At 43.8% G+C, this 19,095-nt stretch overlaps 1 protein-coding gene across 2 annotated transcripts in view; it reads left to right on the forward strand.

The window, feature by feature from the left end:
* NRP2 (neuropilin 2) overlaps positions 1–19,088 on the forward strand; it is a 117,027-nt gene extending 97,939 nt beyond the window's left edge. For both annotated transcript variants that reach the window (XM_025039274.1, XM_006921379.3), the window contains exons 16-17: positions 13,781–13,831; positions 16,002–19,088. In XM_025039274.1, the coding sequence (XP_024895042.1) occupies positions 13,781–13,831; positions 16,002–16,306 (356 nt within the window). In that variant the 3' untranslated portion in view covers positions 16,307–19,088. The remainder of the gene's footprint in view (positions 1–13,780; positions 13,832–16,001) is intronic.
* Positions 19,089–19,095: the final 7 nt, after the last annotated feature.

Here is a 19,095-nt window from a genome sequence, read left to right on the forward strand (position 1 = left end):
TGGGAGAGATTTAGCATTCGGTTGGTCTCTCCAGCACACATACTTTCACATCTGGTTTGTTTCATCCTCCTGAAAGAATGGTGCTCTCCCACTCTTATTCTATTTCAAAGAACTACTCTGTCTCAACCACGGCAGCCCTGCCAAGAAAAGAAAAAAGATGAAAGGCTAGCGTACGAGCTACCTTGAGATTTCAAGAAGTGTCCTACCCCAGCTGAAGATGGGAAAAGAAGCAGGGAGAGGGAGGAGGGGCGGGAGCCCATGATACCACATGATGATTTCTGTGCCAGTCACTAAGGGCTTTTTATCTCAGGTGTCCACATACAGTTGTGCGTTTGGGGCCAGGCATTCCCTCAAAATGACTGACATCCTTGTAGGTGCCCCATGGAGGTGTGGTGTCAGGAAATTACACCTGGAAAATCCAGCCAGTATAGCAACTGTCTGAGTTACCATATACCCTTGAGGATTTCCCTTCTTCAAAAGAAGATGACAACAACTTTGTGAATTTGCTGTATCTTTATCTGATGCCCCATGTGGCATTATCTTTATGTACTTGCCATAGCTGAGAATATGAGACTGCTCAAATCTTCATGAATCCCATGAGGCACTTCAGCTGGGGATGTCACACTTTCTCTCTCTCTCTCTCTCTCTCTCTCTCTCTCTCTTTTACTCTCTCTCTCGCTCTCTCTCCTCTCAGCCCCAGCAACTTTCATAGTATTATCTAGGTACTATGCTGAAAGGGCAGCTCTGCTACAAAATCATGCCTTGCAGCTTTAAAAAGAAAAATTCTTTATTTAATGGAGGGAAGGGTCATTCTCTTCTAAGAAAAATATACTGGACAGGTGAATGCATGCATGCATGTGTTTAGAGTTGCTTCTCAGAAGACAAAGAGGTGATAGCAACTAATAAAATATAAACAAATGAATGAATGAATTGAAGGTCTAGCTCCGGGTGGTAAAGTTTTTGCCTTAGTAGAGGTTTCACGTGAATAGACGCAGGAGGGAATCCCTTATCGCTAGGGTGAAAAATCTTTTCCTTGGTATTATGCTAGCAATTGCTATCCCCTAATAGCTGATAAAGGCAGAAAAGGGGGGAAAAAAGAAAAAAAAAGATCACAGCATTGCCACTGACAAAACAGGAGGCTAAAAACAAAATTGTCTTTTGTCTTATCCCACATTTTTGGGATTAAAGCCAGAATAGAATCGGAAATCCAGTAACATTTCTGAGGTTAATACTCCATCTTTAGAAAGACTCTGTCTTGAAAATGGAACTAGCAGGCAAGCAAACACCTAAATAATCAAAAATGACCAAAGAACAACAAGACAAGAAAAATTTAAAATTTTAACTTCCTATTCTTATTTCCTCTCCCTATAACTGTGACAACTCTTGCATTGCTCAGTTGCCTGTGTGTCAAATAACTTGTGAACATTGGAAACTATTTGAAAATGTATTGTGTGGAATGTAATAAAATGATGATATTTTTATACAAACATCTGGATTTTTTTTCCCCCTTTGCCTGTGAGAACAAAGTTGAAATGTAGGCTTTGAACAAACTGATGTTTTCGAATTTTACACGTTGCCTTCTGAGCTGCAGGGCATTTCTGTGGGAGGTAGGTGGGTTTTTCTCCTTGAGGCTGAATGCCAGCTTTTCTTTCTTTTTTTTTTTTTTTTTAATATTTATTACTGCTTGTTAGGAGTTTTATCCAATTTGTGCAGCGGAGCCAACTTTTATGATTGGTGTGGGATTTTGCAAAAGTTGCTAAGTGCTAAATTGCTCAACGTGATTTCCACAAAATTTCTCTTGATGGCAAACCCCTGGAGATTGGACTTTACTTTCAAAGGGTCCTCTAAGGAAATGGGACCTTTGAGGCTGAATCATGTACTCAGCTCTACGGAGACAGATTACTTCCTTGGGAAGAGAAGTGGCGATGTCTTACCTTTTGCCTACCAAATTATTACTTCTGGGGGAACCTCCATCTCCAGTTTATGAGCACTTCCCCAGACAAAATGAGAACTTGTTGCATGTTCAAGGCTCAAAAATATTTCAGACTTCATTTCGGAGCAAATTATTATATGATCATTGTAAAACTGGAACAATCAGGGTAGAAAAGTTTATAAAAGAAACATTCCTTCAACTCATTGAGGAGAGAGGCTTGGGGAGACTTACTCAATAAGCCAGATCTTAATGACAAATATTTTTCTTCGGTTCTCCTCTTTGGATAGTTAGCGATTAGTTATATAAAATATTTCTATCAGAGGGGGATTAGGAGAAAAAAATCTAGGAACTACAACCTCCAGCTGTTCAGTGTTTCTAGAATGTGGTCAAAAAGAGGTCGTAGAAGGATTTTCTACCATCCCTTATTCAGGGGGTGTATTAGGAGCATTTCATCAACACAGGAAACACTCAGGAGTCCAAGAAGGTCTTAAGGAGAGGGGCATGTCCAGAAGATCCTATTTCTGCCAGAGTACTGCTTTTTTTCCCCTTCTTTAAACCTAGATCCAGGAAAGAATGCTTTTACAGCCATGAAACCTATCCAACTTGCGCTAAAAGGAAACAGGCTTCTGGTTTTCGGATCTTACAGGAAGCTCTTTTAGTACATATCGTTCAGTATAGATGTCACTATTTGTCCTCTGCAGGAAAATACAGTAGAATGTCCATGATTAGAGCTTTGTTCGTTCCTCTAATGACAAGCAAAATTACCCATTTCGTCTAAATAACATTTGGCTTTCCTAAAAGCCATTTGTTCCCATTAGTAAGGGATGAAATGAAAGTATCTCAAAAGTATTTCTTTCAGGCAAAGACCTAGACTCGGTCAACATTTTCCTGAGGTGGCCTGGGACCAAATTTGCCAGACTAAATTAAATTAGCCAGCGCTTCTGTTTCGTTAGCCTTTACTGTTTTTGGAACCACTTTTAAGAATTTCATCACTGCTCTTCCTGCCTTGGTTCTAGTCCCAAAGCTTATTCCAGAGGTACTCTCTCTTCCCCATACGGCAGACCATTAGGATTCTAATCTTAGGCATCAAACACAGCACTTATCAGCGTGGTATTTCAGACCGAGCTCGAGCATAAATGTTACAGAAATTGTGTTTCCATGCATCATAAATACCAGATGTCAAGGCCCAGTATGGTGTGTTTTGGATCCTACCTGGCCCTTTATGATGGTTTAAATGTGCGTTCTCACTGTTGAAACAAGACCCTGTCCTCCTAGCCCAGAAAACCAAGGCCCAGAGATTCTGCTGTGGCATGGTGTTTGTTTTCCTCGCCCCTCTTTACTGACTCTACAGTTGTTTTGCACAAACATCGTGGCCTTTCTGTAATCTTTGATGAAAAGAGCTCTATTTTTAAGTTTTGATTTGTCTGCGTTATGGGCTACACATCTGAGCCAAACTGCAGATCTGTCAGTGCAGCTTGGTTTACGCTCTTTAATTGTGCACGTTGCTGGGGCTCTCACAGCTGTAGTTTGCCTTTCATCCCCTTCAGTGATGGCCCAAAAAAAAAAAAAAAACACAAAACAAATCCAACTAGAGAAAAAGGAGCGGGGATGGTCTCGGAAAGAATCACCTTATATAAATAAGTGAAACGCTAGGAAGAGTATAGGATTTAATGAAGCCTGGCACCGGGGTATGTGTAGAGGTTCGATATAATCAGAAGCCTGAACCCTCAGAAGGCATCATTCAGGCCACAGGCCTCAGCCAGAGGAAATTCATACTAACTTATGTGGAGGAGTTTCCGTTTGGCCCCAGACATAAGCCCTGAAGATATATGAGATTTGGGGAATCGCCAAGCGTAAAACCCCTTACGGCATGATCTGGCATGATGGAGAGTCTAGGTGCTTCAGGAAAATCAGCAGAAGCCCTTCTAGCCCCAAGCCCAGTTGGTGGGCAGGATGTCTAAAATCATTCTCCTCTCTTCTGGGTAATTCTTGGGCTTTGTGGTCACTGACCTTCAAGAGCCCCCCAAAAATCTAAAATCCCATGGGCACTGGACCAAGAAATAGAAATGGCCATTCGAAGAGTCAGCAACAGATGTGCTGGAGACAGGATTGGGTGTCAGGTGGGGAAACACCTTTTCTCAGAGTCTTACGACAGGAGAGGTTCATGAAGGAGGGCGTTGGGGAAATTTTTAGAATAGTAACTGTCTGATTCCCCGTCTTTTTCTTTTATAACCTACAAGTTATACACAACTACATCTTGAAAAAGTGAAACTAATACAGAAAAAGTAAAAGACCATTTCATTATTAACCAGTCCCACTCTCTTGCCCAGAGAGAGTAACCACAAGAGGTGGTTGGGGGTATAGGCTTCCAGCCGTCGTTTTATGCCTTTACGAATGTACGTGTTTGTGTCCAATTCTGTGGTTTGGTTTGATTGGGGTTTGGTTTTGTTCTCTGTAGATGGTATCATAGTGTTTGCTTTCTTTGTCAGACAACTTGCATCTTTTCATTGAATAGTCTTGAGGATGCTTCAGTACACACCGACAGATTTACCCCATCCTTTTTAGCTATTGTGTAGCATTATATACTGTATTGATGTACCATAGTTTATTGACTTCTCTCCTACTGGTGGTTATTTAGGTCCTGTCTAGTTTTATTCTTTTTTATTATTATTATAAACACTACTGCAATGAATATCCTTGAAGTTGCCTCTTTATGCATATGTTTCTTTCCGATAGAATTTCTGGGTCCAGTGGTGTGCCTGTTTTCATTTTAATAGATGCTTCAAGTGGCTGAAGTTTTCCTTTTAAAAGAACTTGTCCCTTTTTGAGAGGGTAACAAAATAGTGACATCCTGGTTGATATCCCCTGCCCCATTTGCACAAGACACATAATCTCTGTGACTATCTCTTTTTCTCTAAAGTGGTCAGAGTGCTTGCGAAAGAAGACTTTGGACAGTTTTAACTAAAGGGTATTTTAATCTCAGGGACTTTTTTTTAACTGCCAATATGTGGAGAATGTGGGCCTAGCTGTAAGTGGCAGCTCACCGGAACTGTGGCAGCTGTAGCCCAGGAGTTAATTCTGTCCCTGGGTTCAGCTGGCAGAGCCCTGTTCTCCATGATTAATGAGTTCCACTTGGTTGCTTCAAAGAGTGTGCTGTGCCTTGCTGTTATTTATTTATGTTTCCTACTAAAAAATTCATGTAAAAAAACATTCTTTAAGGTCAGTGCACAGTATTGTGCCGCAGACTAAAATATTCCAACAGCCACGAGTAGGCCTACATGCTAACCGAGATTCTCCAATTCTTGGAGTCTTGTGACCAAGGCCCCCACACCAACCCTGAAAGGAGCGGGCTTTCCAGGCTGAAGGCATTGTCCAGGTTCCTTCTGAGGAGGTTCAGGGCTAATATGACCCGAGGAAAGGCACCAGATGACAAGGTCTTTTTCCAGTGAAAGGTTTACGTGTACAGGCAAAGCTACTAGCTCTAAATGGCTCCAATGAGGAATGGCAAATGGAAGAGAAAACAACGGACCCATTAGTTCAAAACACCATTTCCTCCAAGAGCACTACCCTGGTTTCTACCAAGTGCTAAGACAAAAGGTTCATGATAATGTGACTTTATGAGCATAATGGATAGTTTCTACGGCTGTACGGCTTTCTGGCCTTTCTCTGACCTGCCCCAAATCTAGAACTGTTAACTCTGGGGCAGAGGGCTTGGGTAGATGACTCTGATGGCTCAGGAAAAAAAGGCAACATAAGCTTGAGATGTGGGTGAACTAGAGACATGTCAACACACACACACACACACACACACACACACGTGCCTTGTTTTGTCTTCTGTGCATAATTATGCAAACACACACACACACACACACACACACACACGTGCCTTGTTTTGTCTTCTGTGCATAATTATGCAAAATTGAACCCTTTTAATGCCATTAACTAACACTGAAAAGCAAAGGCTCTGATCCAGAACTGGGATGACAGTGTAGCATGTCTTGGCCTTCGACCGTAGCAGTTTCTTTCTCAGGCAGCCGGCCTCATTAACAGGCTGCCTGGACTGGAGTTCTCTGTAACTTGTTAGCGAGCAGCCAGCTCCAGTAATGATGGGAATGCAGAGAAAGCTTTGAGCTGGAGGTGGCCTTGACCAAAGTCCTATTCTCAGCTGGCCTGCTGGTTATTGAGGCTTCATTTTAGTACAGCTGTTAAAGAACTGTTTTGTCCCTTTGTGTTTCCCTACTGCCACAAGGGACTGGGAAAAGGAGCATCAGTCCTCAGGGACTAGTGTGGGGTTCCCCACCGCTTCTCTAGGGCAGTTCTGACAGCTGGTCCTGAGGTGGGAAGATAATCATTAGGACCCAGAGGGGAGCTGACAGAGAGTGTCAAAGGAGCCCTGGGGTGACCTCATCGGCCTCGGCCAGCCTCAGACCAAGAGTGTGATCTCAATAATACTGATCATGGGAATCCCGGGGCCCAAGCACCATCATCACTGCCTGCTCTGCAACTCCTGGAGGGCCACTGTCCCCTCCTCTTTCCCCGAGGAGGATCTGTCTCCACTCCTCTGCCCTCCTGCCACCAAAGCCTCCTCCCAGAAAAGTAGGGGTCAGAGTCCTTCACATGAAAGCTCAGTTGGTCATTTTCTCCAACTAGTTGCATTCTGACAGGGGACCAAATCTACAGCCAGAAGCATCGTTCTATTACGTCATAATTACATAACTATACACGGTTACGTTGGTCACCAGCAGGCTTCTGGGGGGAATCACTTCTTGAATAGGTAGACAGAGGTACCTTTTTGGAACCCCTAAAATCTTATCAGAGAGTCATTCATTCTTGTGTTTGGAAGAGCCTCCCAGCTTCTAAGTATAGCCAGCCCATGGGTATAGAGAGTTGTTTCCAAACACCTATAAAATATGAGGGACAATCTTTAAAAAGACATCCTTTTTCTCATTGGAAGGGGATGCGGTTTCGTTTCTTTGCCTTCATCCTTGCACTTGACCCAGGTTCCAAACAGCTCCAGCTGCATGGTGTTTCCAATATGCGCATTTCTTGACTATTGAGGAGAAAACCTGCTGGGGGAACATCCTGAAATGTGAAGGTAGATTTTTTCCCTAACATCTCAGGACAAAGACTGGGCAGACACTCGTTTTTCCCTGAAATTTCCTCTGTTTTTCCCACCTTCATGAACTAAGAAAAGGTAGCCAACAAAAGTGTGAAGAGTCTCTGCCTTGTTGACATATCTGCTTACAGTAATGGAGAATAGCTCTTATTTTTCAAAGACCTAAAGTCAGGAAGAGATTCCAGAATTGTCTTCCATCTACGTTCTTGGGTTTTCCCAGCCTGAACAATTGTAAGCCTGTCTTTCTAGCTAAACATTTCTCTGGCTGTGTTTTTCTTAGTTTCACGCATTGTTGGGACTCGGTGGAGCTGTCCTGTCCCCAGCTGCTCAACACTTGAAAGTATGACTAGGTCATTTCACTGCCTTCTCGTTTGCAATTGGTATTGCCAATTCTTTTTAGTGTTTCCTCCTAGTTATTTAACTAAAAATAATAGAAAATAATGGCTAAATTCGAGTTCAGACTCTTCCGTTATCTCAAACCAAGCTCCCTTTTCCTTTTTAGCCTGAACCCATTTGAAAACTCAAAAAAAATAATTTTTACCCTGACTTTGCATACATTTGGCTATAGCCCAGGAGATGAAAACCCATGATAAAGGAACTTCTGGTGGTGTTTTTAAACTCAAGCCAAACCCAGCAAGGGTTGAATGGCTCTCGAGTAGACTAGCTCTCTGTGGAAGAGCTTTGCCAAAGTTTAGAGCAACATTGAACTTTTGGCTTCTTACAGCAACTGGGGCTGGGCAAACTGAATTAGGAAAATTGACTGTAGTGGGGAGGGGGAACCTTTAGCCAATACTAAATGGTGAACTAAATTAAACACTTTGGAGGGCCAAGAAATATCTCCTAGTCCTCCATAATTTCTCATTTATTTTGGTCCCAGTGTTGTATCTCCTGCTGGGATCAAAACAAAATGGCTCAGAGAACGTTCTGAAGGCTACTCCCATCCAAACAGTGTAGTAATTTAACTGGCATTCGGGAACTTGGAATCAAATTCAACAAGGGCTTGAAGTGACCAAGAGCTTATCCCACACAGATCACAGCCCCAAACGAGGTGTTAAGCATGTGGCTTACTCTCGGTCCTACTGCTGATTTGTTCAATGACTTATTGCATTTTTCTCCCTTCCTTCCTCAATTTCTTCCTCTTTAAAATGAAAGCGGTGACACCTGGTACCCATTCATGGTACCCATGAAAAGGAACAATTTCCTCTGTGAAAGAGTCTCTTCGAGCCTCGTTTTAAAGGCTGGTTGCAGTTTGGTGGGTTAAGTGGACGTATTAACGTTGGCTTGCCATGAGGTTTTTATCAGCTCTGCCTCCGTTAAAGTGGAGGCTTAAAACTCTGTGCAAGATGTACCCTCTGTCAGTTCCTGGATTCCCGGTTGGTAGGACTGGTTCCTAAGCCAAACGAGCAAGTATCGAAAACATGGAACCTCATGGCTTCCCTCTATCTGCTCTTTTCATGGTCTTCTGTTTCCACGTACACTTTAAGGTGGACGCCTTCAGGGAGAGACCACTTCTAGGAAAGGACAGATCTGGGGCAAAGACTGGGGCAGTGAGCACTGTGTGGCCATCGAGCCCTTTTCTGTAGAAGTCTCCTTGTCTACTTCAACCAGCAGCCCTCTTCAGAGAGCCCTCACTAGAAGGACCTTCGTGGCATTCTAATTTTCTTCCCATAAAAATAAAATTCTAAAGCAGGAAAGAACATCAGTGATCATTCTACAGAGGAGCAAATAGAAACTCAGGAGGTCAGTGATTCATCCAGGCTCCCACACCTGAAGCGAGTAGCAGAACTCGGACGAGAAGGAGGCAGTCTGCTCGCAGCTGGTGCTCCTCCATATCTGCTGTGGCTTGCTTTCAGGCAGAGAGTGTAACTGAATCTGGAAGGTCCTTAGAGTGTCTCTGTTACACATTCTGGATGGCAAACCTGTCCTCAGCTTCAACCAAGCCTCCGAATCCACTGCTCAGAGTTGGCATGAAAGGGACTCTACAGAGAGAACCAGTGTATGTTGGTGTCCTGAAATGATCTGTATGCAAGTGACCCAGGGATGGACTATTATTGTAAGTCATTGATCTAAAAGTAGCCAGGGGCTTGGGGCAGACTTCTCGCTCTCCTAGCAGTCCTGTCAAGCTTGCTTTACAATGCAGAAAGTACACAGAACAATGTCACTGCCAATACACTCACAGGAGACCACAGCAGAGCAGAAGGGGTAAAAGTGAAGGTAGTGATTTTTCTGTAACAGGAAAGCAGAAGAGCAAACTGATCCCAAAGGATTTAAATTTAGGAGGAAAAAAAATGGAAGAAAATAAGGGAGAGAAGATAAAGACTCTGTGTGTATGTGTGTGTGAGAGAGACAGAGACAGAGACAGAGACATGGAAGAACGCAGAGAAAGCTTTCTTGAGACCTAAATCACACTTAGCAGGGAATTCCCCGGCTGCAGGTGGAGTGTCTGGGGCGTTTCCCCTGCGTAGCATGTGTGGTCTTACACAGCCAGGCGGGGTTCCAGACCCCTTGGGGAAAATATATCTCCTTAAAGTAGGTTCAGTTCGTAACTGGGTTTGGCTGTTCACCCGTTGTGCCATAGTACTACATCTGCTGATGAGGACACCAGAGAATATTTGGAGGGGGTGCCTGGAACAGTCCAGTGGATGTTTTAATAACTAGATCTCTCACTCTGGAAAAAATCAGAATAATGGGAGATAGGTGAGACCTTGAATCATTCTTCACTGTGTACCTAACCCACCTCTCGATGATGCTAAGGGAACGGACTCCTGGGGAGCCAGGGGGACTTCCAGCCTGAGGTTCGATGTCAATATGACAATGACTATGCTTTGTCGAAGTGGGCGTCTTGTTTGTTTGTCTTTTTAAATAGGGGCTACTCTGCTTACTTGATTACTCCAACTCTATTAAACTCCCTTCCAGTCACTCACGAGTGCCTCGTCCTCTCTCTATGCTGCTCCGCAGCAGCTGGTGAAGCGGGAGGGGAGCAGGGACCTGCCTCTCATGTCAGGAACTACAAGGTGGACGATTTGGGGCCCAGCAGGCACTCTCTTTAAATTCCTCAGGGGATCTGATAAAAATGAATTCCAGCCCAAACCCAAGAGTTCAGTGTATGAGTTAAAAGGCTCAGGTGCCATGTTTGAAAGCATTCCTAGGACTCCCAACCCCTACCTCGCAGCGGCCTCAATTCTACAGCATCCTCCTCCTCACTCCCCAGTTTCCTTCCTGGCAGTGGCTCAGCCTCATGTGCCCAGTCCCTGCCCTGGGCTCCAGCAGTGCTTAACATCCCCTTCACAATGCACCCCTTGTTTTATGTTATTCTGGCATGGGCAAGTCTTTGTTTCCCAACCGTGCTGAAGGGGCTTCATTGTAGACACATGGTCCCATACATCTTCATTTCCCAAAGTCTTCGATATGGTTTCTGGGCACTTCGTAAACCTTCTTAATAAGTGATGACTGGTTGATTGGTTCATCTGTTAATGAAGACTGCCCTTTGGAGAACAGTGTAAACTGGCTTTCCCTTTTTGAGTAATGCCTATCATGGAAAACGTGAAGCCCCACATTGCAGACCATCACATCTTCACATGTGTGAGAGATCTTCTCTAGTTCCCATCAAAGTCGTAAGGGAACAAAGCAGGCAAAACAGCCAGAGAGTATGTATCCAGTCTTCTTTTTTTTCTTTTTTCCTGTTAGAAAACCTTTTTTTCCTGTTAAAAAAGGGTATTTGCAGTGTCCTGCCCACACCCAGAGAACTTAAGTGCAGATTTGGACCTGAGGGTGGGGCGGGCGAGGGGAGGATCACTGTCCTCTGGCCATAATACAGTACTGAAAATCAGAATTCAGTCTTTGCAGTCAGAATGGCCTGAGATTGAATCCACACTGGGGGCCCAGAAAGAAACAGGGTCATATGAGCACAAAGGGTTGAGAGTGGAAGTCATGTGGGTGGTGAGATCCATTCCTGATCTGTGTTCTCCCAGAGGTGTGGCCCATTCCACTCTCCCTCATCCATCTCACACTCACAAACAACCCACTCACTAAAACAGAATCCTGGAAGTTCTTCTCCAAGTTTTTCTCATTAAAAAAATTTTAAAACAAAATCCCAAGTCCCTGGTCCCCACAATGTTTTGCTATCATTCCCTGAGTTAGGTCCCCGACCTGTGGCTGTAATTTTTTCTTCCCAGAGGATGCTACCTCCATCCTCTGCTTTGAGCTCCTAGCTCATCACTCCTCCCTCCTCCCTATCCTTGTCTTTTCTTTGCTAAAACTACAGGGACCCAGTGGGAGAACCACACTCCTTCCTGCCAGCATCCTAAGGAAACAGGCTGAGGTTTACCTACCGGGCTCAACAGAAAAGGAAAGTGGCCCATGAAGGGCAAATAAGCTTTTGAGAAAGAAAGCTCTTAATCAAACACAGATATCAAGAATATTAGCAAAGGAACTAGAGAAAATTTCTATCAAAGTAAATTGCTTTTTGTACAAATGTTCCCTTTATTTGGGTTTTCCCCAGTGTGCTATTCTTTCTTTAAGGCTTGGTGAACAGATGCGCTTTTGAAAATGTTGATTAATTTATCCTTTTTTCAACCCCTTCCCACACACCCAAACTGCTGAAAGCAGTCAAAAGCCAAGTCAAGCCTCTATTGTGTTCTTCTTCACCTTAAGTAGCCTTGATTCTCCAGATGCAGAAATTTCAGCCACGTGTAGACAATCGATTTCATAGAGCCTTAAAAATGGACCTTGGTAGGTCATCTCTTCTAGTCCTCCGCTTCCAGATACAAGAGGCTGTGATCCCCTGGGGAAAAAAATTGTTCTCATAGTCATTACCATCCTCTTACCCTTTTTCCTTTAAAATTCATGCTACATCCACCCCTTTCCAGCCTGTCATCAATAGTGTCCTATGAGTTCTTCCCTGAGGGTGTGAGATGGAGCAAGAAGGCATTCTAGCCTGCAAGAATTTGTCACATCTTTGGCAGAGACCGAATCCCTAAAAGTAAGAACAGGATTTGGCCCAAAAGTCACTGGCAGGAGCCCAACAGTGTTCGTCCTAGGCTGTTCAGATATTCTTATCCAGTGTTCTGCATCTTTTAGCCATGAAGGTGTTGAGACATATGAGCATCCCATCAAAACGATTAATTGTTGGAAATGTGATGGCTTTCTTCCATGTTAGTTTTCTGCATAAGGTTAAAAAAAAAAAAAACTCTGTCACAAGCTTGATTTGATCCCTGTGACAGACACCACCTGCCTCTTGTTGATTCACGTTCACGTCTTCATTCCAAGAAAACAGCCTGCATCGTAGGGGCCCAAAGAATAATGCAGGGGATGGGCAATGAGGTGGGAAAGCTGGCATGGCCTGCAAGTGCCAGTTGCTATGTTATAAACATGCCAGGAGCAGGCTGGATTTGTGGAAGATCAGTGCCACGTGGCATTGGTCCTTTCAAATAGGGTCTTGGCATGTTGTTTTGTGCATCCCTTCCTAGCAACCAAGAGAATAAGAATGTGCTTTAGCACTTTGGCCAGGAATGAGGAAGACTTCTAACACAATTATAAATAATACCTGCAGGAAAAGACTAAATTTCGTGTATGGCCATGATGGCTCAACCCTCACTTCAGGTCATGGTCAAGTAGACCTTCCCTGAGATGTTGGGCTAACAAGGAAGAAGTTCAGGCTGGTCTGAAGTTTTTTTTCCTTCTCATTTGATACTTTAGCCATTTGAGATTTTGGTTTTGTTTTAATCCTTGATTTTTGGATATCAATTTATACTGCTAACATCAAGGTTGTCCACCTGACTTTGAGTTGAATAAAACTCTTAAAGAGCCACATACATTCACTTGGTGCCATTCTGCTGACAGCTGGGACAGGCATAATTAACTTGTGAGATTGGAAGAAATGATAAGACCCCGCTCTTCACTACATATTTAGTTCTCTTTTTTAATATTTTACTATTTTAGACAGGTAATTCTTATTGGTTCTTATTTCTATAAGATGGACAGCATAGTGAATAGAGATACCTGTATTACCCGTTCCCCAAAAAAATATCATAAAAAAAGAAAAAGACAGTGATAATACTGGAGAAAATTCAGAGTAAATTAACTTAGCTCTCTTCAAGCCTGGGCTAGTCAGATTGGATGCTCATGTTTGATCTATTCTAAACTGTGAAGAAAGCCAATAGGAAAAATAGATAGAGAAGGAAAGACAAGAGATGATTTGCACAGATTTGTGAAGGTGAATAGGCATCATAACATTCTTTCCAGTTCTATGTCTACATTAAAACATATAATGATGAAACAAGACTTTTTAAAATTACCATACATTTATTTGAACTCCAGAGGAAAAAGACTCTTATATTTTGTGTCAACTTAGATGCATGCATATGAGGAGGGGCAGCATGTTATACGAAATGAACATCACAGTAATGGCAACTGATGGTGGGCATATGGTGCCGCTGAAATCGCCTCAGATAAGGCTCAGACCTGTATTGGTAATGAACAACAGTCATTATAAAACACAAATAAGAATTTATTTGGTTTTTGTTCTTCTGGTTTTTGTTGGAAGTAAAGACAAATCATTTGAAGGGGAAAGACTCCCGTAATATGCCTACTAAGTGATCTAGAAGCAAATGTGATGCTTTAGCTGTCCACCACACTGGGGAGTCATTCTCAGGAAGGTTGCATCTCTGCCTTTCAGCCATGGTGATAGAACTCATTATAACTTGATTTGTTTGTTTTCTTTTTCGTTACAGTGGACATCCCAGAAATACACGAGAGAGAGGGCTATGAAGATGAAATTGATGGTGAGTGTTGCTATGATTTAGCAGATAATCATGAAATTCAAGTTTGGTTATAAAGACATCAACAAAAATAATGCCCATGGTATTAGAGGGTCAGAATTTAGAACTATCAGTCAGAAATATAAGTGAAAAGGGTCCAGAGAGGAAAGAAGAAGCCATCAGTTGTTCTGTCAAGGTCAAATTTAGAGATTTAGAAAGTTTATTGAGTTCCCTCTGCCTAATCCAAAATACGTCCCCTACTTTAGGGAACTTTCAACATTCATGGACTTCAAATCTGGATAAGCCCTTTAGAAGTGAAAACCAGGCTCCTCTATACATACGAGTCACTTCTTGAACCCATTGCCTTCCTTCTGGAAAAGGGGCTGAGGGAATGGGTATAAACATGAAAACTCTCCCAGGAGCCTGTGGTTTCCGGTTCTCTAGCTTATAGGAACCCTTCTCAGACTACCCAAGATTCCAAGTTGGGGCTTGCTGCAAGTTTTAGGTTTCTTTTTTACACTGCCCATCTCATATTTTCATATTTATTCCAAGCTTGATTTCCCCACTCCAAATGCACATACTTCAAGAAGCTAAAGAAATAGTCCTGACTGGAGGACCACTGAGAAAACATGTAGATGTAATTTCTTCCCTGGACTCAGAGCAGCACAGGTCTCCCTGGGCTTCTCTACGTGCCAGAGTCGATCTCCAAGAGAGATCACCAAAGTTCCCCCTCCAAGAACAGCTTTAGACCAAGATGAATGCATTTAAGAACAGTTTATAGAGCAGCTGCTTTTAACCTGACCTTAATCAAACACTTCAAGTGTAGTTATAGAAACAGAGTGACTAACCCAAACAGCACCTTGTTAACTGAATGCAGACGCTCCCTGCAAAACCTAGTCTCACACTCCTTTTATGGGCAAAGCTGCGCAGCTGGCCTCCACAGAAAGGCTGCCAAGGATCAAGCAGCAGAAGTACTGTGCAGGGCCAGAGAGAGCAAGGGCTGAGGGTTCTGGGAAGCCCGATTCCTAGTTCTGGTGTAACTGCTTGCTAGTTCTGGGACCTTCAGTGAGTACCTAGTTTCTTAATATTGTAAAACCTCCTCATCTATTTAAAAAATTACATTATCCTACTTTCATCATGGAATTATTAGGAATCCCACAAAATGAGCCATGGTTGTGGTCATGCCTTAGCCACACTATAGAAATACATTAATTGTCTAGGGCTGCCTAACAAAGTACCACAACCTGGGTGGCTTAAACAGCAGAAATGAATTTTCTCACCATTCCGGAGATTGGAAATCCAAGATCAGGGTGTCAACGGGACCGGCTCCTTCTGAGGGCTGTGAAGCAAAAATTTGTTACAAGCCTTTCTCCTTGATTTGTAGACGGTCATCTCCATGCCCACCTGGCATTCCCCCATCTGTGTCTGTCTCCAAATTTCCCTTTTTTATAAGAACATTGAATTAGGGCCCACCCTAATGACCTCATCTTAACTTGATTACTTCTGTGGAGATTCTATCTCCAAATAAGGCCACGTTCTGAGGTCCTGGGGGTTAGGACTCCAAAATATGAATCTGGGGAGGGGACATAATTCAACCCATGAGTAGAGGGTAAAATATATGTCAAGTAAAATATATGTCAAGTAAGGGCTGATGGCTCAAAAAAAAAAAAAAAAATCTGCTGCTTGGATGGCCAGGAATGCTAACTCGAGAAACTCTTCCATGAAAATAATCTCAGCCTGTCCTTTAATTTAACTTGAAGCAGTTGGAAATGAGGGATGACGCGGCAAAGAAAGGAGGGTGCCCAGAGCACGGGGACATCGCTGGTGCTCCAAAGGCACCCTGAAGGTTCTGCTATAATCTGAGTTACTTAGACTGTATTTACCATGTGCTAGACACCAAGCACTTTACAGATATCAGTTCATTGAATCCTCCTAACGACCCAGTGAAGTAGACTTTATTAGTATCCCCACTTCACAGATGAGGGAGTTGAGGCCAAGAGAGGTTAAATAACTTGCCCAAAATTACACAGCTAGGATGCGACGGGGCTGGGCTTTGAAGCCAAGCGGTGTAAGTTCTGGCATCCTACTCCTTGACCCTGTGCTCTGCAGAACCTCTGAACTGGGCTGGGGAGGTTCAGTTATTTCACCATGAAAGAAGCAATGCCTTCAGTCTCTCGTGTGCTTTGTGTCACAGATGAGTACGAGGTGGACTGGAGCAACTCTTCTTCCCCGACCTCAGGGTCTGGTGCCCCTTCAGCTGACAAAGAAAAGAGCTGGCTCTACACGCTGGATCCCATCCTCATCACCATCATCGCCATGAGCTCGCTGGGCGTCCTCCTGGGGGCCACGTGTGCTGGGCTCCTGCTCTACTGCACCTGTTCCTACTCAGGCCTGAGCTCCCGCAGCTGCACCACGCTGGAGAACTACAACTTCGAGCTCTACGACGGCCTCAAGCACAAGGTCAAGATGAACCACCAGAAGTGCTGCTCAGAGGCTTGACGGATTGCACCCGAATCACATCTGACATTTCATTCCAGCAAGAGGGGCTAGCGAAGATTACAATTTTTTTTTTCCTTTGGAAACTGAATGCCATAATCTCGATCAAACCGATCCAGAATACCGAAGGTGTGGACAGGACAGACAGGCGAGTCGGGGGAGGAGGGGAGACACAGTCAAGCAGGGGGTTATGACCCACCTAGCGCCGCGGTGGCTGCGTCCTTGGTGGGACAAAGACGGAAGCTCATCTCTTTGGGGTCACAGTTCTATTTTGTTTGTGAGTTTGTTATTATATTTTGTTTCTTTGGTCTGTGAGCAACTCAAAGAGGCAGAAGAGAATGACTTTTCCAATACAGAAGCAGAGTGGTGATCATTATTCTCCTCCTTTTCTTTCTAATCACTTGAAAAGCAAACGATCTTTTCAGACTTTCCATCTTTAGGAAAAAAACTTAAAAAACAAAAAAGCTGTCCAGCTTATCCTGTCGTCTGATCCTCTCATGACTTACGGGATTTGCTGTGATATAGATTCCGCCAGCCAACCCTACAAGCTGCCATTTCTAGTCCTAGCATTTAAGTAGGATGTTGTTGCCTTTAACTTTTTTTATCCAGGGGAAAATTGCCATTTTAGGGTCAGCTATTTCTTATATGCGATTTAAAACAAACCAGAAAGGAAACTTCACACGTCAAAATCCATAGAAGCACCTCCATGTTAGAAGCGGACAAGCCTTAACGTGCTTTGTGAAGAGGAGCCATTCAGACCAGAACTTGTGGCTGTGAGGCTACATCCCGGGGCCTCTGGTGGTGGTTTTGCTTTTTCTTTTCCCTCCTCCTGTTCTTCTAAAACATATACATACACACATGCATCGACACGTACACACATGCATGCACACGTACATACACACGCACACTCGCAAATTTGTCAGGTCTCTAAGCCCCAGGAAATCGCATTGTTTGATATTCTCAGAGACAGGGTAGGGGAATAAAGGCTACTAGTATATTATTTTCTGTCAATGAGATGTAACTGGTGACTATTGTGTGGAAAGGAGAACAGTGGAGAGGAAAAAAGAAGAGTCCAGCCTCTGTGATCAGGTGATGACAAAGGCTGAGCAGACAGTTCAGAAACATTTTGATGAATTAATCTCTCTGATAGGCTAGTAAACACTGATTTCTCCTTGGGGTTACAGCCACCACCTCAGCCTTCCAGGAGAGTCAGAGCCAGGATGTGTGCAAGTCTAACCAGAAGTCTGCAAGTACTGTGGACCAAAATGCTAACAACACTGCTTCGACCCCAGAGAGACCTATGTTCTTACACACACACACACACACACACACACACACACACACACACACCAATCTTTGTGTTTTTTATTAAGTGCCTTGAAAACAATGAAGAAAAATTGTATTTTCCCTCTATGTAGAAATCAGTGAATATCATACAAGTTAAGGCATATTCCTCCTTCCCTCCCCTCAATGGCTCCGCTCCCAGTTCCCTCACCTCACCACTGATCCTGCTAATGGAATGAGCCCTGCCACCCCAAGTGTAGTCATAGCCCTAGATGACTCTCAACTACTCTAGAAGGGGAGGCATCGGGAATAGAATGAGACTATGTAAAGGATAAGATTGTCCGCATCGAGATCCAAATCTGATTTTGTAGTGATGCCTAAGGATTGCCGGTGTGCTGGATATACATTTGAAACTCAACCAGTATGCCCAGCCTTTTACATATCAGTGGTAAACTGTCAGACCATTTTTGCTGCTACGGTCACCCACAATTTCATTTGTCTCATACCCAGGCGAAAGGAGAAGGGTGAATGGGACTGGCAGTTTCCTTTAAATGTTAACTTATGGAAATGCTAGTTCAGATGGTAATGTCACAGTGTTGTGTATGCAGAGAGGGAGAGTTCATGCTGACAGCTATTTATTCATATGTGTGTATGCGTCTTTGCCGCCTTTGAGTTCTCTGTATCTACTGTGTATGTGAATGGCCATGTGGGATTCAGTGGTGTTGTTGTGACTTTGACTTTGACCTAGGGCCCGAGTGTAACTGCAGATCTGGGCACTCGTTGGCACAGTGGTAGTTAGAGGTGAAAAGTTAAGCTGTTAAGCCCAAGGGCTTAGCTTTAGGCACCCCCTGAGCTGGGCATACAGCAGAAGCAAGTTTTTAATTAGCCCACCCTCCTCGTCGCCTTCATATGTAGCTCAGTGTTCAAGAAGCTAGCAAGTCCTAGGGACTTCCAGAAGTAGCCTGCAAGAGGTGAGAAGTTCAAAAGCCTACTCTGAGTGTCCTGTGGGCCGCTTTACAGTTCCCCAAAGACTAGCCCTGTCTCCGGCCTGCCAGTCACCTCTAAGTTATGTACAACTCAACCTGCATCCCTCTATATCCATATTCACCATGGGCTGATTTGAAGCCCTAAGGGGACCCTGGAATGCTGAACAAAAGCAGGCTACCCAGGGCTACATGTAGATATACCTCACCAACGCTGGAGGCTGGTCGTTGTAAGACAGAAAGACCTTGGGGCCTGACGATAACTTGGCCGGGGGACACCCTGGTGCGTTTGTTGTCTCTATCTGCAAGTAGGCTGGCTGACTCGTCTCCTTGATTCGTTCTCTTTGGGAAACCCAACTCACAGTATTGATCTCCTTTTTTGCCTTGTACTGAATGACACATTACCTCCACGCTCTCCCGGACCGGGCAGTCAACAGGGCCACAGGATTGCTTTCTCTCTTAGGTGGGGATGAGGATTTGACAGGGATGAGGGTCCAAGGAACGAGCATGAATGGCGAGAAAACA

The sequence above is a fragment of the Pteropus alecto genome, unplaced genomic scaffold, assembly GCF_000325575.1.
Source record: "Pteropus alecto unplaced genomic scaffold, ASM32557v1 scaffold3, whole genome shotgun sequence".
NCBI classification, from domain to species: domain Eukaryota; kingdom Metazoa; phylum Chordata; class Mammalia; order Chiroptera; family Pteropodidae; genus Pteropus; species Pteropus alecto.